This window comes from Trichomonas vaginalis, chromosome V (assembly GCF_026262505.1).
Source record: "Trichomonas vaginalis G3 chromosome V, whole genome shotgun sequence".
NCBI lineage: Eukaryota > Parabasalia > Trichomonadida > Trichomonadidae > Trichomonas > Trichomonas vaginalis.
In genome coordinates this window covers 26,869,956-26,896,066 of record NC_067207.1, presented here as the reverse complement: position 1 = coordinate 26,896,066, position 26,111 = coordinate 26,869,956, and the positions used below count along the sequence as shown (strand labels likewise).

Below are 26,111 nucleotides of genomic sequence, written 5' to 3'. Positions count from 1 at the left end.
TTTAATTTAGTTTTTTATCTGCAGTCAAATGACTCAGACAAGCCCTACGGACAAGACCCAAGGTGTCATAGATGTTGAAGCATTGAAGAAAGAAATTCGTGAGCAAATTTTATCCGAACTGAAGGAACAAAAACAAGAACAAAAGCCAGAGAGACCAAAGAGAAAACTTAGTGAAAAACAACTTGCTGCATTAGCTGCTGGAAGACAAAGAACCCACGTTTGCTGGCGAAGAAAGCTAGAGAAGAAGCTGAAGCAAAAGCTAAAGAAGCTGAAGCAAAGAAAGAGTAAATGGTTTATTTTTATCCGAATTAAATGTATAGACAAATACCTTTATCTGTTGCGTTCAGTAGTGAAAACCCTGACGTCAAAATAAAGGGGAACAGAGTAACGTTTAAGTTTCCAACAGACTGGATTGTGAACATAAATGAAGAGAAGTACATTGGCATAACATCTATGTATATAACACGTGCTTTCAGAAAGGTTGACTTTATACTTCAAGTCGAGATAGAAAATGACGAACAGTCTTTAAGCGCCCAAAACATTCACATATACAAATACTTTAAAGACGATACAACATTGTTGCAATGTATGATTTCATTTAATGAGATGTTCGAGAAAAAGTTCAATATTGAAGTACAAACTTTACAGCCTTTACGTGAGTTTCTTGCACAACTGAAAGAAGAAGGTAGTCAGCCACAACTTATAGACTTTCATTATGAATTTAATGAAAATGAAGATGGAACTCATGACTGTCAATTCATTGTATTCTCACCATTCAATGAAGTCGCTAAAAAGAAAGAAAATCCATTACGTATAAGATTTCAAATCTCTGAACCAAGTGATGATTTCAAGAATGTTTTCAATTATGATGCAATGCTTCCGAGGAAAAATGAATTTTCAAAGATTGTAACACCTGGCATTTGGGATAGAAAGCAAGCAATACTTTACTCTAATATAGCCAAAGGCGTTGAAAATGAGTTCATTGGTCATACAAGAACTTCACCACTTCCTAACCCTAAATACTATAAATTAACTGGCTTCAATCGTGAGTTTTGGATAGACATGTTACTCCACTCATGACCATAAATGTCCAGTGTTCTTACCTCCAGACCATAAGGACTGTCTCTACATTGAAGCACAACTCTTAAACTCTACCATCGCAGTATTGTAAAATCTACGCTAGCTTTATTTTTATCACGAATGACCTCATTGCTGACAAAAATAAATGACCTCAGAACTTCAACTTACGAATAAAGCTTGTTTTAGTCGTTATTGAAAAGTTGAACTTTTCAGCAAAGCAAGGTTGACATGACTTACATAAGTCGAATGCAATCTCTTGACCATCATGAAGTGCTTTGTAAAGTTTCATTAAACTGAACTCAGAGTCTTTGTCATATGTTCCAACAGGTATGTGAATGTTCTTATCTTCATTGTAATAGCATTGTATAGCTTCAGGAAACATTTCATTAGCGGTTAAAGCAATAACATCTTGCTTCACGCCTTTCATTCTGCAGTGAAATGCAACTTCATTTAAATCGTTAGTGAGTAAGTCTATGTAGGTCTTCTTTCCACAGAAAATACTTTTATAAGCTAAACTTTGTTTTCCAGGTGTTATTTCTGCAAAGTCGCTATGAAATTGACCAAGGTTCTTTCCTATAAGTTCGCGACCATATCTCTTCTTAAACTCTGCTGCAAGCTTTGGGATGTCTTCATTATATAAGTGCATACTGTCGGTATCCTGGTAAAAGATTTGAAGTCCCATGTCCTCTGCAGTACAGAATACTTCATTCATAATACGTTTTGACATAGACAGAATATTAACACCAAGTGGACAGAAGTTAAAGTGTCTGCAAATGCTTTTCGTTAGCTTGAAAATAGTTTTATCTGAACCATCCAAACCTTCGAACTTCACTATATGGTTGTAATTTCTTATAGCATATCTTATAGCATCTTTGTCATCTACTATGGTTATTTTTGACTCAATAGGAGATAGAATAGTTTTGCCATAAATGCTGTTCAGAATGAGTTTTATAATTTCTTGTAAGGGGTTTCCTTCTTTCTTATACTTTAACCTTAACTCAAACAACTTCTTTACTTCATCTCTTATTCTCATATCTCTGTTTCCATCGTAATAGTATCCTTGCAACACTTCACATTTGACACCTTGATATTTTATGAGGTCTTGTAATGTTATATGGTCAACATACATGAGACAGCAAGTGTTTGAACTTCTTGGAACGTTAAGTTCTGGATTTAGTTCAGGGTCGCAAACTATTAAATGAAAGTGTCTGGGTATACCAATCTCTGTTATCTTAATGAGAACAAAGAAGCCAGACATAAACTTTTCACCAATGGGTTCCTTTTGGTCGTCATCGAATAAATGTCTCATGAGATACTCTGTGCTTAACATTTCTTCCTTCAATACTTTTGGAATACCTTCTAAAGTATAAAGTCTTGCTATAGCTGAAGGATATAATGAAACAGTGTCGAAGTCAGCAATGAGTTTCTTTTTGCTCTTTTGTTTCATGTTATCTGACAACATACATCTTCCACCTTGAATGCATCTCGAAATAAATTCTCTTGGTTTATTTGAGAGGTCATAAAGATTTCCATTCGGGAAGTATACTCTGTTCTCAAACAATTTGTTAGCAATAGAACAAATACTAACGTAGTCATAAACGTTTAAATCAAACTCTTTCAATAAGTCATTGCGGAACTTTACAAAACCTTCTCTTAAAATTCTTACATCTTGTTTGCAGTAAAACGTGCTATATTTTTCTAAGTCGAAGTGGTTTTCATCTATTCTGCAACCTTTGATGGAATCTATGTTCTTCATAAATGTATCTGCATCATGGATAAACTTACATGCTTCAGAAATGACACCAGTTCTGTTGTCATTTGCTAACAAAACACTGCTGTAGTAGTTATATGGAAATACTTCTTTCGGTCCTGTTTGTAAGTTAAACATAGCAGGAAATAGTTTAAGCTTCTTATTTATAACACTGTAAGAGTCTTTTATAATAATTGCCCGTCCTTTATATAAACCAGTTATTTGCATTGTTCGTGAACCTTTAATGATGGGAGTTCCTTTCACTTCTGTCATGTGTCTTAAGATGAAGTTTATGTCATAACTGAGGTTATGGAAATATATTAAACTCTTGTCAGGAAGTCTTTCCAAAAATTCTGTTGCACAGTTTTGACCCCAAATACTTTCACTAACTGAACCATCTTCACTGTCATAACAGATGTTAAAAGCTTTATGAAAGCCATCCGTACTACACTCAAAGTCAGCAAAGAAAACGTGCTCAGGTATGAATTTACATTTAGCTTTATTTACTTCTTTTGACTCTGCTTTCTTCTTCAGTTGTACACAATACTTTGGAGCATATGTCAAATCTTTAAATGGTGCAAGGTTCTGTTTATATAAGTCAGTAGTATATGTGAAAAGTTCTCCATAAGAAATAGGTTCGAAATATTTGCACTCCCACAATGTTTTCATAACATCCCATAGCGGTGTAGTTCTATCCATGCGAACTACATATTTATCTTCTCTCTTTGTATATATTTTCATCTGTTTTTCAATGTTCATTCCACCACAAGCTTTGAGAATTTCTATATAGTTTCGAATGAAATATGTTGTCATTGGTAATCTTTCGTTTAGCATGTAGTGGTCTTCAACAAGAAGTAAGTCAATAGTTCGAACAGTTTCACATTCTTTTGGTATGTATCTCTTTATTTCATTATGTCTTGAGTCATTGAAAGTAACCAATGGTAACATTAAATGCTATACCTGTTGCGTCAGAAATTTCTTGTACTTTACTTTGAGGAAAGTCTCTAACACGAATGACTTCTCTCATGTGGTCAATAGTTTCTTCATTTACTCCAGCCTGAATGCAAGCATAAACGAACAGTTATCTCTGTCATAAGTGTTGCAGTTCTTTTGTTCAGTTCATTGAAGATTTGGTAGCGTTCAAGATTTATAGGTAATGTGCAAAGATACTTCCAGAACTGACCGCTTCTCTTCTTATAAAACTTCTTTTCACCATTATCTTTCCAAAAGCTTTCTATAAGTGCTGGGTTTCCTGTTTGCTTAAGAGCTTCCAAAATGGCTTTCTGGTCATTTGTCAGTGTGCTTTCATCTCTATATGGTCTCTTTTTTGGTTTGCCTTTCTTTACATCTGACATCGTTAAGCCTTCATATTCTGTTAAATCATACATCTTTATTTCGGTAAGATTCTTTATGTTTGTCAAGAAGAAGTCATAGTGCATTTCAACAATACCTGCAGCATTTGCTTCTATCTCTGATATAAAGTTCTCCTTCAAGAGCTGATGTAGTAATGTTCCAATATTATTGAGGTTTAACGTAGAACATTCATACTTTCCACCAAGTTTATAACATACCATCCATCTCTGTTGGGAGTTTATTTTAATTTCTCTAAGAGTCTCATGAAAACCTTACCGAAATGTTTGTGTAAGTAGTCTCTGTTTGGTTCATCTAAAGCTTCGATGTTAAAGTCAATGAGTCTATTGCCTGACTTCACATTTCTCTTCCTATTCTCTTCATCTTTCTTTAACCATCTCTCACCTTCTTTTGGTTTGTCGTCAATGGAACGAATGACATCGTTAGCTTTGCGAACTTGTTCTATAGCACTTTTAAACATCTCTCTTCTCTGTTGTTTCAGTGTGTCATCTCTTCTTCTTGTTTCACCAACGTTTGCATTTGTTATGTCAAACATTTCTCTTCTTACTTCATGAGGTATTGAACGTCTATGATATAAGTCAATAGCAACGTCATTTAAAGGAAATGCTCTTGCATGGACTTCGTCCTCGCCGCGTTGCGGCTTTATGAACTCATGAATTCTATCATAAGTTATTTCACCATTATAGTCATTGATGAATGTCAGCGAGTGCCTTTTTGTTTGTTGTGTAATGCTTTGCAACATCTATATTAGCTTCTGTAAGAAGTTGTTTTATTTCCGAGTGTTCTAACTTAGACAACTTCCGATACATCTTTAGTAGGAAATAAAAAAATATTTTTTGAAAAAAATTAGATTAGATTTTTTTAAGTTATTTTTCAAAATAATTTAATATTTTTATTTTAATGAAACACATGCAAGATTGCAAGTTCTTTTCATACAATGCTCTCGCTACTGTCATCAAGAATGAGTTCAATAATGCTTCAAACGTCAATGTTATCTTTAACAAGAAGTTTGTGAAAGAATCTAAGTTTGGTCAGTATGTCAGACCATTAGCTATTGTCATTGACCGCAAACGTTATACTTCACAAGAGTTAGCAGTATTTTGAAACAAAAGGGTTTCTTCGTGAATGTCAAAGATACTCATTATACTATTATAAAGAACTCCAACATTGACTTCTTCAGTATTGCTTTAAATCTTTCCGAACAGAAAGAATATAAGAAGGGTGAAACAAATGTGAAATATTATTCTTCATCTCTGAAACAATAACGAACAAAGATGTTATACAAAAGTTCTTACCAAAGGTTGAAGAAGCTTCTATTGACATTGACGAAGAAGTGAAATGGTTGAAGAATTGACCCTGACGTCATTTAAGCAAAAATATATTTTTGGTTAGTCTTCATATCGATATTTTACAACAATTCCCCAATGTATAAACTTTTCATACGCTTTTTCATAAGCTTTATATACCTTCAGAAAATTTTGCATAATCTTTAGAAGCATTTAGATATTGTTTAAATGCTTTGTATGTCTTCAGAAATTTTGCATAATCTTTTACATGTTGTTCGTTCTCTTCTTCTGTCATGAGTTCCGAATATTCTAAATTCATGTTCTTTCATATGAGATAAAATTTTATAAAAAAAATAAAATTAGCTTAGATTTTTTTATTCTTCCTCTTTGAAGTTATCGAAATATTCTGTTATTTTTTCCTTCAGTAATGTTAAGTCTTCTTTGAATGTAAGTATTGTGCAACCTTTGATATCATAGTGTGTTTGAGGAAGAGTATTTTTGACAATTTCTTTTATTTGCTCATTCGGTGTCATTGAAATCGGTAAGTTTTCACGATAGAACCAGTTTCTGTCAGATTTGTAAATCTTAGCAAGGTCATAAAAGCTTTTGTTGTTTCTTCTGACTAAATGCAACATAACCATATCTCTGTCTTCTTCTTTCTCCAACTCTTCAGTATATATCATATACTTATAACTCTTTTCCTTTCCTTTTGGTACCGAACGTGGTATTCTTTTCTGTATGCTTTTGTCTTTGGATTCAATGACTTCATCTTTTGCTTGAAGTTTCTTTTCCATCTCTCCACGTTCTTGTCTATGAATTTCGTCAAGAAGTCTGTAAACATGCCATGCATAACGAGGAGAAGCCCACATTGCAACTGCATTTACTAAAAGTCTATGAACATAATAACCTCTTAAATTTATTGGCAAATTTTTACGATTTTCATGTGTTTTATGCAAGACCGAAAAAAGTCGGTCTAGAGAAATTTCACTCAAAAGTTCTTGTGTGCTTTGGTTTTTGAACCAGTCGTCTGCGTGTTTAGTGTCTGGAGCAAAACATGCTGTCAAAATACTTTGCATTTGGTACATATCGTCTTTGACCGAACGAATGAGACGGAGTTGTTTGTTAAACTGAACCACTCGTATTCTTCATTTATGGCTTCATGAACGATAGCAGTTGTTGTGTTCTCTGTTGTTGACATATCTGTCCTTACATACAAAATAAAAAAATAAATAAAAATAAAACTAACTTTATTTTCTGTGTTAAAGAAATGTTAAAAATTCATGGTTACATATGTGAAAAGAAGTCACGAACAAATGAAGGTCATAAGATTCAGCACATAATTCTGAATTGAATGGTGTGTCATACATGTCAAGCCGTCAAGAATTGAAGGAGATACGAGGCTATAAAGATTTGGATATTTTCTGACACACACCCTGAGGGAAAAGCGACAAAACACGACGATAGAAAAAGTGACAAAATTGAGAGAAAGTTGTTTCCCGACCAAAATGCAATCATGTTGAAAAAGTGACATTTGTAAAGTTAGACGATAGGATTTCCTGAAAAAGTGCAAGACTTGTTCTGAATCAGGACAAGATTTGTCTTGAAAAAATACAAGACTTGTTCTGAAAAAATACAAGACTTGTTCTGAAAAAATACAAGACTTGTCTTGAATCAGGACAATTGTTCTTCAAATTTGAGAACTTTACAAGAAAAACTGACTAAAAGTGCAAGACTTGTTCTGAATCAGGACAAGATTTGTCTTGAAAAAATACAAGACTTGTTCTGAAAAAATACAGACTTGTTCTGAAAAAATACAAGACTTGTCTTGAATCAGGACAAACTTTACAAAATGTAAACTTTACATAACCGTTTCTATCGTACATGAATATTTAGTTGACATTGTAAAACTATCTTCATGTAAAGTATGGCGGTTTGAAACCGTCGGGAACCTTCACTTTTTTGACGAACTTTCCGCAGCAATTTTTAAAATTTGTGAAAACTCAACGGTTTGACACGTGCCATATGTCATTTTACTCAGAATCTTGTGCTGAATTCAGCAAAAATAATGTTTATGTTAGCATGTTAGATCTAACACGTTTTCTAACCTCTTTTCTAACATAACTATTTACAAGCGTTTTACATGGTATATGTTGCGATGGTTCATGACTTTAAACAGTTTTGTAGCTTCTATTTCTTCTTTTAGTACATCGAATGTTTTAACAATGCCGAAGGTTTCTTTATATTTCTTTTGACGTCAGATAGAAGGAAATCGTCAGCAGTTGGATAATTTTTTGTTCAGAAATGCTAACATGTCCATTTTATCTTCTGCTGGCTTTTCTACTTCTTTCTTTAAATCTGCATAGTCGTTTCTCATTCTTTCTATCTCTTTGACGGAGTAGTTATATTTCCTCATCGCTGCCTTACATTTTGAACATTGCGGGTTCATTTTTGCGTTATACATTGAAATTTGACCTGCTAAAACAACTAAGGCGTCAATTGCTCTCTTCATCTCAAACATAGCGGGTCTTAGTTGTTCGTTCCATACTTTGCCTCTTCTATCTTTATCTTATTTCCCAACACATTCAGCAACTAATGAAACAAAGTTATCGTAGGTCTTAAATTCTTCAGATTTATATATGTCAGAAACATTCTTATAAACCATGTCGCAATCTTTGTCCATAACTTTATGGTTGCAATGAAAACCAAGGAATTCATAATTTACTTTACGTATGAACTTCTTTATTTCTACTGAGTCAGTTGTTTTGACTTCAATTTCGTCGAATTCAGGAATAGTTAGTTTTTGTTGTTGGATTTCAGGCAATTTGGGTAAATGGTCAATAATGTCCTGCATTTCATAAAGATACTGTTCATTTGTTTCATCTTTCGCACTACAGTCTAAATTACTTGTTAAAAGTTCTTGCTTTATCTTCTGGATTTTTGTTTCGAAAGTATATGAAGAAGGAATGAAGCTTTTCATCTCTACTAACATAGATGTTGGATTCATGACTAACGAGTTTGGTGCTGTAGTTTGAATTGTTGTTGTGCCGATTGTTGAAATCATATCTTTACATACAAGATAAAAATTTTTCTTAGAAAAAAATTAGCGTTATTTTTCTTTCATAAGGAAATGTCAAAAATTCATGATTTTCGAGAGTTTTAGACCATGTTAGAAAAGTGGTTAGAAAACGTGTTAGATCTAACATTCTAACATAAACATTATTTTTTGGTGTAAATAAATGGTACCATTAATGATATCATGACTGTTCTCATTCATGTCTGATTTACATCTAATGAAAAAGTTTAGAAGAATTTTCTTATTCTTTCTGGCATATTTTTGTCTTTCCAGTACTCCCGCTCTAATGGTCCCAGATGTGTTGGCTTTGACTCTCTCAAGTTCTTAGATGGTATAACATCTTCAACACCTCCTTCATATCTTACTTTATAAGTGTCATCGTTTGTTGTAGCCAAGTATTTCAATAACCACTCCTCGCTTTGCTTCGTCAATGGTTTCAGCAAGTTTGCCATTACTACTTTCAACTAATTATGTCGACGAGGTAAAATGCTATGGAGTCGTCAGCAGCTTTTATAAGATATCCATTACCTTGTGTAGAGTCTACGATATAATAGTTTCTACTTAACCTTAAACGTTTCTTTGTCAACGGTTTGTCGTCAAGAACTACACGAACTTTTGTACCAGGAATGAGGGTAAATTGTGTTGAATTTCTGATATTTTGTGTTTGGCTTCGTTTCTTTTGTATATACTTTTCTTCTTGTTGTTGTGTCATTGAATTTGGTGTATGTCCTGTTGTAGAATGTGTTGAGGAATTATATACTTCGAGAAAATGTTTCATTGTTTCTTCGGTAAAGTCTCGCTCTTGATTTAAATCTCTGAGCGTTCTTATGAAGCGGTTTATGATGCCGAGTATGTTATGGTTATGGTCTTCAGTAGTGTAGTGAGTTATGTTATGCTTAATGAGAAATTCTGTGATTTCATTGCTGAGGTATGCACTGTCTTGGTCTGATGTTAAAGTACTTGGGTTATGTTCTGCTACAAACTTTTGTAAAACTCTTAACACTTCACGAGTTCCTTTATTTTTCATTGGATATGCATATGCTTTACGAGTGTTAACATTTATGAAGATGAGGAATGGTTTATGTCCTCCTTTTCTGCTTTGAATGAGAGTGTCAAATTGGTATGCGTCAGGAGTGTTGGAGTAAATTGGTAAAAAGTAGTCGTAAGGGTTTATTTTTGTTTGATGTACAACATTTTTGTCAAAGAACCTTTTCACTTCAGCTCTGTTAGTAAATCCCCAACTCTTTGCAGCTTCATTGAATTTCTTAAATGACCTCCATGGATGTTGTTCGAATACTTCTTTCAAGCTCATTTATGTAAAGTTAAAGATTTTAACCAACTCGTATCCAAGCGTGCATTGTTATATAAGGAGGCATATAATCTTTTCCATTACCTGCTGGGTCTGTAATACCAGCTACAACATGTGTATGATTTCCTGCAGTTCCACAGAAAATACCTGTGCTAACATCTTTGGGGTCAGTTGATATCATATCTATGCATTCCCTGTCTATCCGAACCCGCTGCAAGATTTGTATAACCTCTTTTTGTTATTGAATGTGAATGGTTTCCTTCCACAGATGTTCTTCCACTGAACCTATGCATATGTGAAGGAAGGTTTTCAATACCTATTTTCTTTGAACCTCCCATCTTCATTGACTGAGTATTAGTGTAGAATGGAAAACTGTCAACTATTTCATACCATCTACCACCAAATAAAGTGTTTGGATTTATTGGATTCATAGACGTATAAACAGCTCCTATAGGATATATTAAATCATATATGCTCATAACTCTATAAACATATTCTAAAGAACTTATGTCATTAAATACCATTTGGAATGTATCTCCCGGATGAAATGTTGCATTTGTTCCACTTTTATAATGTAATGTTAGTTCAATAGAATTATCCAAGAAAAATTCAAAAGTATCTGGTTGAAGACCTCTAACAAATTCAAATGGAGTTGCTGGTTCACCATTTATAATTTCTGTTGTAAATGTCATTGTATCTGGTTTCGAAAATTTCTTTGTTAGTTCTTCATCTACATAAGTTTTGTCTGCTTTCTTATCTAACATTGCGGTAGTTCATATGCTTCAAAGTTTCTGGCATGACTTTCAATGTTCCTGCAACTCTTATCTAAACTGTTAAGAGTATCTTTTACGCTTGTACTTGGATTTTCTAATGGTGCACTTGAACCAAGGTCAAAGTTCAATATTATGTCGTCTGCTCTAACAGTAGTGAAGGATTTATGTGTATGGTTCTTGTCAGCTTTACTGTCTAATGTAGCTTGAAGTTCATTTATATCGGAGATGTTGTGTTTATGAGATTTCAAAACTTTGTTCGTTGCTTCGAGTTCAACTTTGTCAGCTTTACTTTTAATAGCATCTTCAAACGTTATTTTTGCCTTAACTCTTAACATAAATCTTGGTTCAACTAATACACCGTTAACATTGAAAGTAGAGGCATAAATTTCACCGGTATAACCAAATGCTTCTGGTGCTTTAGCTACATCATACTGTACAGTACAGCTTATGTCATAACCTTTAGCACGAATGTATTTATATCTTCTTTCATTAACATTTTTTGTCTTCGCTTCATCACTTCGTGTTAAATATCCATGGTAGTCCGTTATAATCTGTTCGTCTGAAGTTATATAATGAACATGGTTCTTGTCCGCTTTACTATTTAATGTAGCTTGAAGTTCATTTATATCGGAGATGTTGTGTTTATGAGATTTCAAAACTTTGTTCATTGCGTCAAGTTCATTTTTGTCCGCTTTACTATTTAATGTAGCTTGAAGTTCATTTATATCGGAGATATTGTGTTTATGTTCTTTATCTGCTTTTTCGGCTAATTTCTCTTCTATCTCATTTATTTCAAGTTCATGCCTACCACCACCTCCCGAAGAAGTATTTTTCTTCAGCTCTTGAAGAACGTCCACTTCGCCATCTTTGGTGTCAATAATGAGACTTTGAGTTAAAACCTTTCCTGTCTTAATGGATGTTTGTAAAACTTCTTCTTCACCATGTTCGGGGTCATGGTCGTCATCATATCTTGTGAAATCAGAGATGTTGTCATACATTAAGCATATCTGTCTCAAAAGTTCTGCTATTTGAAACTGGAACGAAAGATATACAGAACTTTCATCATCTCCTAAAGTCAAGTCTGCTTTCTTAAGTATTTCTTGAATGTATGCAATGAGAACAGAGTACCTTGGAAAATATTCGAACAATATTTCATTAGCTGTTGGTTTTGGTGGTTCTTTTGGAGTTTCTGTTGTTTCAGTTCCTTCTGTAGGTTCTGTTGGAGTTTCTGCATCTCTTGACTTCAATGCTCTTGCTCTCAAAGACCTAAATGTTAGAGCACCGGGTTTTACAAAGGACTTTATAAATGCTTTAATAGTTCCTGGTAAGTTATTGTTAGCATTAAGTAAGTTCCTTATGCTTCCATCATGTACGTCCATAGCACTATGTAAAAAATCTATACTTTTCTTGTAGTCAGCAATAGACTGACTGTGATTTTTTAAAGATTTGTCAATACCTTTAAGCCAATCTTCATGCATGTCTGATACTGAGCCAAGAATATCATTTGCTTCCTTTAGTGTATTTTGTGCTTGTCGTAAAGTATCCAATCCCGTACGTGCATTGTTTGCTATACGTCTTACAGTATCTATTTGACTCCTTGTTTCTTGCATCCAACCAGATAAAGTTTTAATAGTATCCGAACCATTTGAAATGAAGTTCAAAGCATTTTTAACGTCATTTAAAACTTCTTCACCAAGTACCGCCCATATCTTTCCGATTTGGTATTGAAGAACTCCATATGAAGCAGCTGTTAAACCAGTATTTATAAGGTCCCATATCCATGATTTAGCAGTTTTTCCATCCTTTCCATCCTTTCCATCCAAACCGTTTTCGCCTTGAGGTCCTTGTATTCCTTGTATTCCTTGTGGTCCTTGAGGTCCGGTGTCACCCTTCTCTCCTTTCAGTTCATCTTTATGTTCGTTATAATATTCTAATGTCATAAGGTGTACATCATTACTGCTACCAGCAACGCCGAGAATTTGTTTCTCATTCATGACTAAATTCTTTAGGCATTTAATGTTGTCGTCAAATCGAAAGCTCTTTAACAATTCAATGAGAACATTTAATACTTTCACTAATGAGGCATCTACTGTAGAATTTATATATTGCACCGTTCCATCATTTATGATGGAACCTTGCTTGTTGTAATGAATGGGTCATAAGTGTTAAAAGTATCGAAATCAATGACTTTTTTAGTTTTTCCATCGTCAATGACTAAATCATTGCCTTCAATGGTTAAAGTTGAGTTTTCGTTTACTAGTTCATGTGCTCTTCTTGCTTCATTTGTTTCATACGCATATGCAGCAATAGTCATATTTTAATGAGAATAAAATGTTGTTCTATTTGCAAAGTACAGACCCAAACGAATACGGGACAGTAAAGCTACAAACAAACTTAGGTCTTCAGAATGAAGCGCTTGCTTTCAGAGTTGTTGACTTCAATACTATCGCAACTTTTGTCATAACAGATGAAACAGATTTCATAGAGATTGAAATAGATGACAAAAGAAGTGTTGTAACATTTCCTAACAGAGCAGAGTATAGAATAGATAAAATTGCTGGAGTCATAGATACTCTCATAAATGAAGAAACTATTGACAACATAGATGTCGAACTCTCTTCTGAGGGAACATTGAAGTTCAGTAGCAAGAAAGAGTTCAAGATAAACGAATGAGTCATAGAGTACAACTTCTTTGGGAGCATACCATATGACATTTCCTTTGAAAAGTGTTGACAAAACGATTGAGATGAAATCTGTTCCATACGTATGTTATGGTAATTGTTTGTACATTGAGTCAAAAATAGCTAATGTCACAGGCATTTCAGGAGTTAATAGTAAAGGTTCAGTAGAATATAAATCTTCTGTTATGCAGTCAATTCAATGTTCATTCCAAACGTTCCTGTCATAGCAACTCATTTAGGTAAATGGGTTCGCATTAGTCCTCATAATTTGAAAGACATGCAATTCAGACTTGTTGACTTTCAAGGAGAGCCTGTAGAACTGAAGGCACCAGTGCGAATGACTGTTGAAGTTGACTTTTTAGAAAATATTAAATGCAACAGCTTACAAGAGAACTCAGAGCTAAAAATATAAAGTATGAATGTTATGTATTAGGTCATGAACTTTGGTTGTTGCTGTTTGATGAAACAAATGAGTTAGTTATGTCAGTCAAGAGAACAGAAAAAGGCGTCAAAGGCGCCGAGCGCAAAGCGCTATATTGTGTTAGTGAAAACTGCACCAAGTCAATAAGATTAGGTTTGCATTATGAAGATGAGTTCGATACTGTTGAAGAAGTTTTGGACAGATATTACAAATTGCTTTAATTTACTAAAACATATTTCAAGCAAAGTTTATATTCTGTTGAAAGTTTTGTATACTCGTTCGAATATTTATACTTAAACTCAACTCCTGTAGTTCCTGGTGTTTCAATGATGCGGATGTTACCTATTTTCATGAATGGTGGCGTTTGACCACAGCATTCGATTTCAGGGTCGAGATAGTCAATGACACATTGTTTCCCTGTTATTCGTGAGATAACATTTTCAAGGTCCTCCTTTGTTAGAATTATTTGGTTCTTGCTTATAAGATTTGTCAAAAGCTTCTTATCGTCTTTGAGTAAAATTGTTTGGTATAACTGAAGAAGGTAATGGTCTACGTTATCTGAAGGATTTGTTTGAACATTTGTGTAAGGGTTGTCGTTGGCTTCTCTTGAAAGAATTTGGTCCAGTGGTGGATACTCTAACTTAACATCTGATGTAGCGTTAGCGTTTGAAGCTGAGTTTAAATTCACGGATTTCAGTCTGGTTCTTTTTCTTTCAAACACTCTGAACTATAGTTCTTTATGACAATATTGTTTGTCGTTCGTGAGTCAACATTTGATGTTGGTTCAATTGGAACATTAACGGCACCAGCTAAGATGGATTTGCTTCTCATTTCATATAGAATAAAAACCTTTTATATGTATGAAATGAACAATATACTCGACAAGGGTTTGAATGTAAAGCTAACGAATGAAAATATTGTTGAATTCACTGAGACAGGAGCTGTGTATAAAGATGTAGAACTACTGAACAAAAGAGCTAAGGGAAGAAGCAGGAACATGAACAAAGGGTGGAAGCCTATAAAAATTTATGTCAATGATGGCTCAGGAGGTTCAAACATAAAGTATGCAGAAAGTTATAGAGTTTATGCTCTCAAAGGTGAAAAGCCTTCATTTAAGAACAGCTATTCTAACATATCCTCAAAAGCTAACGGATGGGAAGTGGATGATATGAATGACAGCAAAAATATTAACAGAAATGGCGACAGAGATGCATGGAATTTGTTTACCATCAGTCAATTGAAGGTTAAACTTTAAAACAATGTTGGTCGTTCCATGGAATATTTTTGACTTTAATGGTATTAGTCATGATATGAATCTCAAGGTATGAACGAGGAGAGATGAGAGACTTATATGCTTCCCAAATTTCTTCAAAAGGTAATGTTATACCTGACTGTTTCCAAATGAGTTCAATATCATAGCGTGAGAAACCTTGAAAGATAACGAAGTCAGTTATGAGACGTTTTATGTTTAAAGCTAAAAACCTCCATGTTTGCATAAGTATTGCTACAGTTAAATGGTAATGTCTGACTTTAGTAATGATGTTAGCTAATGGTGAGTCTGGCTTTTGACACTAAACCTTTTCCGGCGAAGTCGTCGCAAACTAACAGAGTGTTTGAAGGATATTTTTTGAAGGGGTATTTTGAAAGTTTTGATAGAATGTAGTTTGTCAGTCGTTTCATATCGTAAACTCCTGAGTATTGACGTAAGTGGTGTTTGTCAATAATTCTTTCCATCTCCTCAGAAGTCTTTTGCATTCCTGACTGTATAACTCTACGATGGCATAATATTTTCTTTACGTCGAATGTAACGTTGAAGAAATTCAATGAGTTCATCTGGAACTTTAACGACAGAGGCTTGAACTTTTGACATAAATGTTTTCGCTGTTGAATCCATAGAGTCTGAAGTTGCTGATATAATGATTTGGTCATAGTAAGAGTCGTTTCCTAAACGCTCTGTTATGAGTATATGACGAATGAGGTTAAATGTCTTACCTGAACCCATCTTTCCACAATAGAAATAACACCATTTGAACAGAACTCATAGTCCTTACTGAAAGGAAGAATGAGAGAAGAGTTAAGTTTGTCTGTTTTCATTCATGTCTTCATCTACGTCATGTATTAAATGCTTCATTTTATCTCCATTAAAAATGCAAGTCAGAAATATTCAGAACATAGCACCGAGTCTAACTGACAAGAGTATAAAGATATACTATGAACACGTTATGATGAAACCAACCAAAATTCAAGAAAGTCAGTATACTTATGAATATCCAAGACACTGGGTAGAGTATGTAGGAGGTGAGAAAGCTATTGAAATAAGACAAGTTAGAAGTATTCCAGCAGGAAGAACAATATTATTGAAGAACTTTAATGTTTTGAGTATAATGATGAAACAAAGAAGCAAGATAGTTTTCCTGTTGCTGTGTATGTGAACCTTAGACACAGGAGATGACATGAAAGTTTTTAACACAAAGCTTCAAACGGTAGTGAGAGAACAACTGACTGCGGAAGGACATCCATTACCTTCAGAAGTTACCATAGCATATAATTTTGAAACAAATCAATAGATTTTAAAGTCGTCTCTGCAAAGAAGTCAGGTTTTACATTTAATGAAGCAGATGTATATTCGAATGAAAACTTCAAAGCTATTGCATGGTTAGATGAAAGACGATTGCTTTAAGAAAATATTTAAATTCAGTGACTCAAAGATGTCAATAGATGACCTTCGTGGAATGTTACCATCGACGTTTACAGTAGAAGGTTCAGCAGGATTGCTTACAAGATTGTCAATTGGTGGTATTTGGTCTCGTGAGAACATTGTTATAAAATCCAGTATAAGTGAATTTGCTGAAGAATCTATATTATGTCTTTCAAACTACATGTATTCGCCGCCGAAGCATTATAGTATAACAAACTTTGTCAGTAAGTTTAACATAAGACTTGTCGAACCTTCTTCAATGAAAGATGTTGTGCTACCTAAAGATGGAAAGGATGGACTCATTATTGAGATGATTTTAATAGCATATTAAATGAGCTTGTTCTTGAAGGTCATTCATGATGAAATAACTGTTGTAGAAGATGTTAGCAATTGTTCAGACATTTTGAAGCGTATAGATGAGATAAGAAAGAAGTTTATGAATGAGAATGTTTATGTTTCATTGACTTTCTCCAGTAACGAGAACTTTTATGAGATAATATTGAAGAGAGATGATTTTAATATGGTGTAAATGGTAGCTTGGACAGCTTTAGGCGCAATGGGAACAAAAGCATTAGCATTTGGAGCAAAAGCACTTGGGGCTTATGACGCAGTAAATAAAATGAGTGGAGGAAGGGTTTCGAAGACATTAGATGCAAATAAAGGGAAGATTGGAGGCTGGGTTGCAAAGAAGTTAAGATTAAATAAAATAGGGCTCATAAATAAAGCATCCAATTTGGTTGCGACTGAGTCAGAAAATGCTTTAGGAAAGGACGATGAGTTTGCAAAACACGCAAAAGACTTTAATGACCAGATGAAAGGTGAAACAATGCATTTAAATAGATTCGATGGAACTAAAGAAAATGTTTCTTCTCCACCAGTAGTTCTTCCGTATGGTCCCTATGGAATGTATGGAAATCCTTACGAAAGACCATTTGACCCATTGACTGGTGGAAGTAACTGGTATCATTACGGACGAAGAAGAAAGACAGTCAAGTTGGAGACAGACGTGAAGAAAGCAACTAAAAAGAAACCAAGGAAGAGAGTTATAAAGCAATGAATTCAACAGGTTAGAAAAGAGGTTAGATATCGGGTTAGATCTAACCTTCTACCCTAAATTTATTTTTGTGCTATGTTTTCATACGTGTGCGGGTGGTGATATCATTAATTTTTTATTTTATTTTTAAGTTTACTGAAATTTTTTATTTGGATGTAAATGACAGAACAAAAGCAACTCATTCGAATTCCACAGTATAACAAACATACATTTAAACATTTATTCTTCCTTCCTGAGCATAACATGTTCTTTCAAATACATCCGAGACCAGTTGACTTTTCATTGACTGTGTATAAAGATAGAAATAGTTATATCATTAAACCATACGATGACGAAGGTAAGTTATGTAAATTGTACGTTAAGAAGTTAGAGAAAGTTTATGGCTTCAAGTATGACTACAATAGGGTTAACACTGATGATGAAGATATTGAGGAAAATTTATGAGAACATTAGTGAAGTCGTTAGTGAGAACGATAGTGAGAACGTTTATTTTTTACATTAGTGAGTTCGTTAGTGAAGTGGTTGGCGGCTTTGTAAATATTTAAGGTTAAATTAGTTTTTGCGTTCATGTTGTAAAATATACGTTAACGGTTTTGTAAAGTGTCAAATTCACAAGTATTGGGTAAGGTGGAACGCAGTGCCACCATACCCAAGACTTGTATACTAACTATCCAGACCTTTAATTTGCAACTTAATCAGGAATGAAGGAACAACACTGGAATATAACTCGATGACAAGTTCATCGAGTCGAAGATTTCGCCTTTCTGGGAAGTACTGGTGCTTCAAAACCTTGAAATGTGATTCCGAGATGTTGTTTGTTCCATCTCCTTCATTTCTATAGCGAAGCATCCACATGTCAAGATGATGGCGCCACTGTCGGTCAAAATATTCACGGGCAGCAGGTTCCTCATTTAAAATTTCTTCTAAATTGTTGTAAACTTCATCAGGATCAATTTCTTCCTCTTCAGAACCAAAGACCAATAACTTCATTAAGTTATAGAAAGTTTCGAAGTTGGAACGATCTTGAAACTTTTCAGCCTTTCTCATGACAGCGCGCAACACATGAACGCCACACCAAATGATCTGGCATAAGGGGATGGCTGTTTCAACAGCATTTGTGATTTGAGGTGCGCAGTCCATTGAAAAATAAGATGGTTCGCGATTGATGGAGCCAAAATATGCTGTGAGACAAACTTGTATATTTTCACTTGTGTCGGGCCAAACGAAAAAATACAAAAACGGAAAAACAATTGATTCCGCGAATTTGCCAGTGACGGCATAAAATGGTATGCGAGAGCGCAAGAGCTTATAAGTGGAATCAATGTGATAAGTTTGTATTTGATGTGAAAAAGCATTTGCTTCGAATGGGGCGTAATAGAAAATCATACGATCTGGCTCGTGAATAAACTCGATGAGATCATCTGGAGAATGACTCTTAACCATGTCGACAAAAATTGCAAGAGATGTAACATCATCCGCTGAGAAACGGGTATTGATTGCATGAAGGCGTTTAGAAAACTTTTTTAAAGCATTTGTAGATTGTTGAAACATTTCCGGAATGATCCCACTATCAAATGGGATATTAAGATCTTTGAAACACCTTAATTGTGCGTAAACACGGTCTTGATTTGATTCAAAATATCTTGTTAAATAAGATCTATAAAAATATGATGTAATTTGTTGTGATTTGTTTGGAAAAGGGCAGAATGATTGTGGGTGTTAATACATTTTCGTATGTGGTACTTGTCATCGGGAAGTGTATCAACAAGGAAGCGACATGGACAATTCGGCCACTTACAATTAAATTGGATTTGATTTCTTTCTTTCCTAGTTTTATATGAATAACTACAACCTGCTTGGATTTCTTGTTGCACTCGATACTTAAGCAACTCGATATATGTGAGTTCGTGATCTTGGATCTGCATTAAAATGAAATGATTTGAAAGAATAAAGAATTTTGAATATATTGGTCTTATTTTGATAAGCTTGGTCGTATTTTGAATAGCTTGGCCATCTAATTCAATTATGATCTTTGAAAATTAGGTGAAATAAAACTAAACATAAATGTAAAACTAGGGATATGAAATTTTGGTTGTACACCACTTGTATGTGCCGGATACCATTGTGTCAAATTTTTTCTGAAATTAACTTTAAAAGTACTAAGTAAGATCATGAGATATAGCAATATATGTTTAAACCAACTTATATTTTGGTTGTACACCACTTGTATGTGCCGGATACCATTGTGTCAAATTTTTTCTGAAATTAACTTTAAAAGTACTAAGTAAGATTATTTATTTTTGCATAATATAATGCCAATATGGTTTCTTTTAATTTTATTTCATTTATAAGCAAATCAGATTTACCCAAAAACTCCACTCCATAAGCGTTCATTTGCTAAATTAAAAAGTGACAATGGGCTAGTCTGTCCCTTTCTCGAATAAAATAAATCAGGAATTGGGAAAGAAATAAGGTTAATTAAAAATAATGAAAATTACAAGTTTAAGGTTAATGAAAAGTGACAATGGGCGAGTTTGTCCCCCACTCTTTTTGTAGTTTATTTCAATTTTCAATTTGAATGATTCTCATAGATAATAAGTTTAATAAGTTTTTTAAGTTCTGGCGGGATAATTTTAGAGTACTCAAAAATAAATTGAGTAAAGTTTAATAAGTTTTTTTAAGTTTTGGCGGGATAATTTTAGAGCACTCAAAAATTGAGAAGGGAACGAGTTTTTTTAAAACCACCGATATTTCCGGTTTATTGCATGTCAAAAAATTGAAATAAACTCCTGATGACCGATAGATAATTCATGTTAGAAGGGAAGTGAAAATTTGAATGTACCATCTCACCTCAGAGACGCAATTTGACTACTTTTAGGTGAGGTGATGTCGATCCGACCAAAAAATCCAGCAAAAAGGCGATAACAATTATTTACAATTTTCAGAGGATTTCAAATTTCACAATGAACCCTCTAATGGATTCTTCAGCAATCAAAGATACATTTGTTGGAATTGATCTTGGTACAACGTATTGTAGTGTAGCAGTGTTTCAAAATGGAAAAGCAAAAGTAGTCGAATTTAATGGGAAAAATGCAATCCCTTCTATGGTTTTTTACGGCATTCCTAATCAATACGGATATCAAGCTCAATCTAATCGTAACATTCCAGAGTACAAGAAGAATGTCATTTACGATAGCAAACGCATGCTTGTCAAAAGTTACAAAGACTTGGAAACAGAAATTCCACACTGGACATTCGATGTTGAATCAGATAAAGATGGCAACCCACTTATCCTTATCGATAACGGAAAGAATCTTTCAAAAATAAAACCTTGTGAAGTTTCTGCTTCGATTCTTAACTACATTCGAGACACTTGTCAAACAAAATATCTCACTTGACCATGTTGTTGTTACAGTTCCCGCTCACTTCACACAGAAGCAGCTTGATGAAGTTCGAAACGCAGTTAAAATTGCACAGTTCCCTAATCCAGAGAAAATCTTCCTTTTCAAAGAACCATCTGCTGCGGCCCTTTGTTTCGCTAATAATATTTCAAGGGATAAATCTCGCACTGTACTTGTCTATGACTTTGGTGGCGGCACATTCGACCTTTCACTTGTCAACATTTCTAGTGACAAAATTGAAGTTATTGACCAAGATGGCGACACTCACTTAGGTGGTCGTGATATCGACAATGGCATTGTTCAACTTGCAATCGAATACTTTAAACAGAAACAGCCAGATTTCGACTTTGACAGCTACAAAGGAATCTTAGTTGACCAATCCGAACTAGTAAAACAACTGTTGTAAGACGAGTTACGGAAAGTGAGGTGAACCGAAAAAGTGACACTTATTTGGTCGGATAAATTCCCTATATATTTACTTGTCAAAAAAAATCAGACTTTTTTTGCTTTAAAAAATTTATAAGTTAATTATTGAGAACGAAGGTGAAAGGAAATGGATATCTCTTACCTTTCATTCCCTCGAGAAAGTTCAAAAACTTGGGTGCAATCAGTTCTGATTGCACCCAAGTTTTTGAACTTTGTATAAGGAATTGTTGGCTATGATGCACTGATCATGAATCAGTACATCATAGCCAACAATTCCTTCGCAAACAGCGGGAAACTTTGTCTGAATAGTTTAACATTCAGACAAAGTTTCCCGCTGTCAGAGAGGGAATGGAAGGGTAAGAGGTATATATTCATAATGTATACCTCTTACCCTTTCATTCCTCGAGAAAGTTCAAAAACTTGGGTGCAATCAGTTCTGATTGCACCCAAGTTTTTGAACTTTGTATAAGGAATTGTTGGCTATGATGCACTGATCATGAATCAGTACATCATAGCCAACAATTCCTTCGCAAACAGCGGGAAACTTTGTCTGAATAGTTTAACATTCAGACAAAGTTTCCCGCTGTCAGAGAGGGAATGGAAGGGTAAGAGGTATATATTCATAATGTATACCTCTTACCCTTTCATTCCCTCGAGAAAGTTCAAAAACTTGGGTGCAATCAGAACTGATTGCACCCAAGTTTTTGAACTTTGTATAAGGAATTGTTGGCTATGATGCACTGATCATGAATCAGTACATCATAGCCAACAATTCCTTCGCAAACAGCGGGAAACTTTGTCTGAATAGTTTAACATTCAGACAAAGTTTCCCGCTGTCAGAGAGGGAATGGAAGGGTAAGAGGTATATATTCATAATGTATACCTCTTACCCTTTCATTCCCTCGAGAAAGTTCAAAAACTTGGGTGCAATCAGTTCTGATTGCACCCAAGTTTTTGAACTTTGTATAAGGAATTGTTGGCTATGATGCACTGATCATGAATCAGTACATCATAGCCAACAATTCCTTCGCAAACAGCGGGAAACTTTGTCTGAATAGTTTAACATTCAGACAAAGTTTCCCGCTGTCAGAGAGGGAATGGAAGGGTAAGAGGTATATATTCATAATGTATACCTCTTACCCTTTCATTCCTCGAGAAAGTTCAAAACTTGGGTGCAATCAGAACTGATTGCACCCAAGTTTTTGAACTTTGTATAAGGAATTGTTGGCTATGATGCACTGATCATGAATCAGTACATCATAGCCAACAATTCCTTCGCAAACAGCGGGAAACCTTTGTCTGAATAGTTTAACATTCAGACAAAGTTTCCCGCTGTCAGAGAGGGAATGGAAGGGTAAGAGGTATATATTCATAATGTATACCTCTTACCCTTTCATTCCCTCGAGAAAGTTCAAAAACTTGGGTGCAATCAGAACTGATTGCACCCAAGTTTTTGAACTTTGTATAAGGAATTGTTGGCTATGATGCACTGATCATGAATCAGTACATCATAGCCAACAATTCCTTCGCAAACAGCGGGAAACTTTGTCTGAATAGTTTAACATTGTGGTGGATCTTTTGGTTTTGGACCTGTACGTAATTTTGGAATTTCAATTTGATTGAAATTAAGAGCGTTTTTAAAAGTTTTATGTGATATTGTGGGAAGAATTCTTCCATCTGTTAAAGGGACATTTTGGAGAACGGTTTCGACGTTAATACCGCTTTGAATTTGTTGATTAGCTTGATTTAACCATTCTAAATCAATTAAATCGAAGATTCTACCACTCATTTGAAAATTATAAGTTTTGAAAAAAACCGTAAATCATTATTGAATCTAAAAATATTTATGTACAAAAAGTCGGTATATATTCTATAATTATTTAAAATAATGAAAAAGTTGATTTGTGAATCATTGAAATATTAATGCTGTTATATATATATATCAGATGATATAAGATGATTTTTTTAAATAAAAAATAAAATTTAATTTTTTAATTGTTAAAATAAGAATAGTAAGCTTGACAAGTAATTTAAGTTTTTGCTTTGTAAAGTTATTTGGTTGGCAAATGCATTGTGTCACTTTTTGTTTGAGTTCACTTTCCGTAATTTGTCTTATGATACAACACATCTCTAGCACACGCAGACAAGATAAAATCTCTCTTCAAATCAATGGAAATCTTATCGAATACACCGTCACTAGGAAGATATTCGAAAACATAGTTGACCCTCTTATCTCACGAACTATTGATATTGTTCGTAAACTTCTTAAAGAACACAATGATATCAAAGTCGAATACATACTTTTAGTTGGTGGTTCATCTCTTATCTACCGTGTCAAAGAATGTCTTGAAGACGAATTTTCAAACGACAATATCAAAGTTCTTAACTCAGTTGATCCACTCACCGCTGTTTGTATTGGCGCATCTCAAAAATCATTCTTCGAATTTGTGAAACACAACACGGAGACTAGAAGAATTATCCCTAAAAGTTTCCCGAAACAAATGATTGAATCTGTATCAATTACATATGGATACCTTTGTTATGAAAATTTATTGAACGAATATTCTTATTATCCAATGATTAAGAAAGGATCAAAACTTCCAACAGAACCAGTCATAAATATTGCAACTACCCAGTTTGACAATCAAAAGGAAATATTGATGGCTGTTTTACAAGGAGAAAGTTATGAAGATTCTAAAGAAATAGGCAGATATATTATCACTGGATTAACAGGGAAAATGAAGGCAAGAGAAGAAAGTGTCAGGGTTACTTTCCAAGTTGATGAACAAAACTGTTTGCACATGACATTCGAATTATTAGATGTTGAAGGAGGAAAGGTGCAGACAATGGATCTCGATGTCTCAAAATTTCTTCCACGTGTTGAAGCTGAGAACAAATTGACAAATATGACTCCAGAGCAGATTGAAGAAAGCAGAGCGAGGATTGGCGTTAACCAAAGAAATCTTGATGAAGAACTTGGAGAATTAGAAGATAGTTTTAAGAAATACCTCAAAAAAGCCAAAAATCAATCGAATACTAAAGCTATCGAAATTTGCAAAGAAAATCTTAATTTAATTGAGGAAGCTTTTGTTGCAGAAGATGAAGATTCTATGAAAAAGTATGCAGACAAAATCAAACAGTCATTGATATCATTTGAACGACAATATCGAGATTTATGTCACTAAACTATATTTATTATTATTTCTAATGTAATCATTCTTATTATTGATCCAAGAAAATGTTTGAATCAGGATCAAAAGTTTATAGACTTATTGATCATCCTGTTTTCTATTTGATAATTAAGGTAGTGATCCCTCAAGAAAAGGACAATCCACTCATATCCAATATAAAAAGAACACCCACTTAGGATCCATAGACATCTTGATTATTGAAACCAAAAAATTTGGATGTAAGCCTTATACATAAATATAACTACATGTATCTATAGATAATATATGCGAAACTTATTATTTTCATTTGTTGTTATTAATTTACTTCTTTTATCATTTTCTTTGTTAATATATTCAACAAAAGTTCAAGAGTTGTCATTACTTACAAAGAGAAAACCTAATAAACAAAAAAATTTAAAATTATAAAAATAATAGCACAATATGTTGGTAGTATTATATTTTATATCTCTCTGATGTAAATTTAGGCAGAGATGTCTGCGATATATGGCTTGAAAGTTGTAATAAACTTGCGAGTTTCAATTCCGAACTTTGTATCGATTTCTCCACCACCTAGCCAGAAGAAGTGTGGGTCGAGGGCTGCAATTTTCTCAGAAAGGATGATAGGAACTTCATATGTTTCGTATTTTTTAGATGGTCGCATAAAAACTGGTGTCATAGCGTTATGCTTAGATCCAGTGAGTTCTGTAGCAATATTTTCATCTGCTAAACCGATATCTGTAACGTTCTTGCCAAGTAATTTTGAAATGACGGCTTGCAACTTACTGGAGCTGAAGCTGTCAACGTATTGAATGCAAAGGCAAACAAATCTCTTATTTTTATCTGGAGCATCCTTAACTTCAAAAAGAACGCACTTGCAGAGTTGTTCTATCTTTTGGCAGCCAACGCATTGCATACGATAATCAAGAGGCTTCTGGTAGTAGTCTGCTGGAACACGACGAACACCTGAATAGCTCCAGAGGTTTTTATCTTTCATCATTTTGATTAATTCTGGGTCAATGTGGTCTTCCTCACGAACTGGTGGATCTGGATAGATAACCTTTTCCTTGTAGACAATTTGCTCGAGTTGGGCAATATGTTGCTCAAGTAAATCAAGTTGTGAATCCATTTTTTTGGAAAATTGTCAATTTTTTTTATTTTGATCGAATATCTAGCCATGATTATTTTGGATCCTGTATATCGCACATGAAGCCATTACAAAAAGACATCGCTTATGAATGACTAATTCCTATTCCATCATTTCAAAATTTCACCCAAATATGGATCTACACTGCTCATATTAGAACTATCATTAGATTATCTTGTAGGAGTACTTATTTCAGCTGTATCATATATAGACCCTCTGGATATTAGGTATTGAATTCAAGTCATGAGGGAATCATCCAGAGATTAACTTGGAGTAATTATATATTTTTTCTTAGTAGAAGCAGAAAAATACGAAAAAGAATAATGATGGATTAACTCCTCTCATAGATCTAAGTAAATTTGAAATAGTTCAATCTCACACAATGACTGGAATTGATAAAATAAATAGATTTTATATCAGAAGAAACATATATTCAAAACATTTTACTCCAAATATATTTTTTAAATAGTTTTT

At 34.1% G+C, this 26,111-nt stretch overlaps 5 protein-coding genes and 9 pseudogenes across 14 annotated transcripts, besides 4 other annotated features; 6 read left to right on the top strand and 8 right to left on the bottom strand.

Moving 5' to 3' along the window:
* Nucleotides 1–17,770: part of a mobile genetic element that runs on past the window's edge.
* Nucleotides 313–1,114, top strand: TVAGG3_0409780 (annotated as a pseudogene). Its single transcript has one exon. A coding segment is annotated over exon 1 (802 nt).
* On the bottom strand, nucleotides 1,232–1,652 carry TVAGG3_0409770 (annotated as a pseudogene). Its single transcript has one exon. A coding segment is annotated over exon 1 (421 nt).
* TVAGG3_0409760 lies at nucleotides 4,118–5,010 on the bottom strand (annotated as a pseudogene). Its single transcript has one exon. A coding segment is annotated over exon 1 (893 nt).
* Nucleotides 5,102–5,422, top strand: TVAGG3_0409750 (annotated as a pseudogene). The gene has a single exon. A coding segment is annotated over exon 1 (321 nt).
* On the bottom strand, nucleotides 5,862–6,685 carry TVAGG3_0409740 (annotated as a pseudogene). Its single transcript has one exon. A coding segment is annotated over exon 1 (824 nt).
* On the bottom strand, nucleotides 7,613–8,476 carry TVAGG3_0409730 (annotated as a pseudogene). The gene has a single exon. A coding segment is annotated over exon 1 (864 nt).
* TVAGG3_0409720 lies at nucleotides 8,788–9,872 on the bottom strand (annotated as a pseudogene). The gene has a single exon. A coding segment is annotated over exon 1 (1,085 nt).
* TVAGG3_0409710 lies at nucleotides 9,892–10,977 on the bottom strand (annotated as a pseudogene). Its single transcript has one exon. A coding segment is annotated over exon 1 (1,086 nt).
* TVAGG3_0409700 lies at nucleotides 15,075–15,842 on the bottom strand (annotated as a pseudogene). Its single transcript has one exon. A coding segment is annotated over exon 1 (768 nt).
* TVAGG3_0409690 (uncharacterized protein) lies at nucleotides 16,453–16,773 on the top strand (the record flags this gene model as incomplete). Its single annotated transcript, XM_051233042.1, has 1 exon — nucleotides 16,453–16,773. The coding sequence occupies one exon, from the start codon at nucleotides 16,453–16,455 to the stop codon at nucleotides 16,771–16,773; it is 321 nt and encodes a 106-aa protein (XP_051102772.1).
* On the top strand, nucleotides 16,972–17,499 carry TVAGG3_0409680 (protein of unknown function, DUF4107 family; the record flags this gene model as incomplete). The annotated part of the gene is made up of 1 exon (XM_051233041.1): nucleotides 16,972–17,499. The coding sequence occupies one exon, from the start codon at nucleotides 16,972–16,974 to the stop codon at nucleotides 17,497–17,499; it is 528 nt and encodes a 175-aa protein (XP_051102771.1).
* Nucleotides 17,771–18,165: 395 nt separating the features above from the next.
* Nucleotides 18,166–19,934: a mobile genetic element.
* Nucleotides 19,935–20,043: a mobile genetic element.
* Nucleotides 20,044–20,459: 416 nt separating this feature from the next.
* Nucleotides 20,460–20,894, top strand: TVAGG3_0409640 (ATP binding; the record flags this gene model as incomplete). The annotated part of the gene is made up of 1 exon (XM_001319252.1): nucleotides 20,460–20,894. One exon carries the CDS (start codon nucleotides 20,460–20,462, stop codon nucleotides 20,892–20,894), a length of 435 nt encoding a protein of 144 aa, XP_001319287.1.
* A 555-nt stretch (nucleotides 20,895–21,449) lies between these two features.
* Nucleotides 21,450–22,889: a mobile genetic element.
* Nucleotides 22,890–23,437: 548 nt separating this feature from the next.
* TVAGG3_0409620 (ATP binding) lies at nucleotides 23,438–24,508 on the top strand (the record flags this gene model as incomplete). Its single annotated transcript, XM_001319253.1, has 1 exon — nucleotides 23,438–24,508. One exon carries the CDS (start codon nucleotides 23,438–23,440, stop codon nucleotides 24,506–24,508), a length of 1,071 nt encoding a protein of 356 aa, XP_001319288.1.
* A 304-nt stretch (nucleotides 24,509–24,812) lies between these two features.
* On the bottom strand, nucleotides 24,813–26,063 carry TVAGG3_0409610 (YbaK/aminoacyl-tRNA synthetase-associated domain-containing protein family; the record flags this gene model as incomplete). Its single annotated transcript, XM_001319254.1, has 1 exon — nucleotides 24,975–25,619. The coding sequence occupies one exon, from the start codon at nucleotides 25,617–25,619 to the stop codon at nucleotides 24,975–24,977; it is 645 nt and encodes a 214-aa protein (XP_001319289.1).
* Nucleotides 26,064–26,111: the final 48 nt, after the last annotated feature.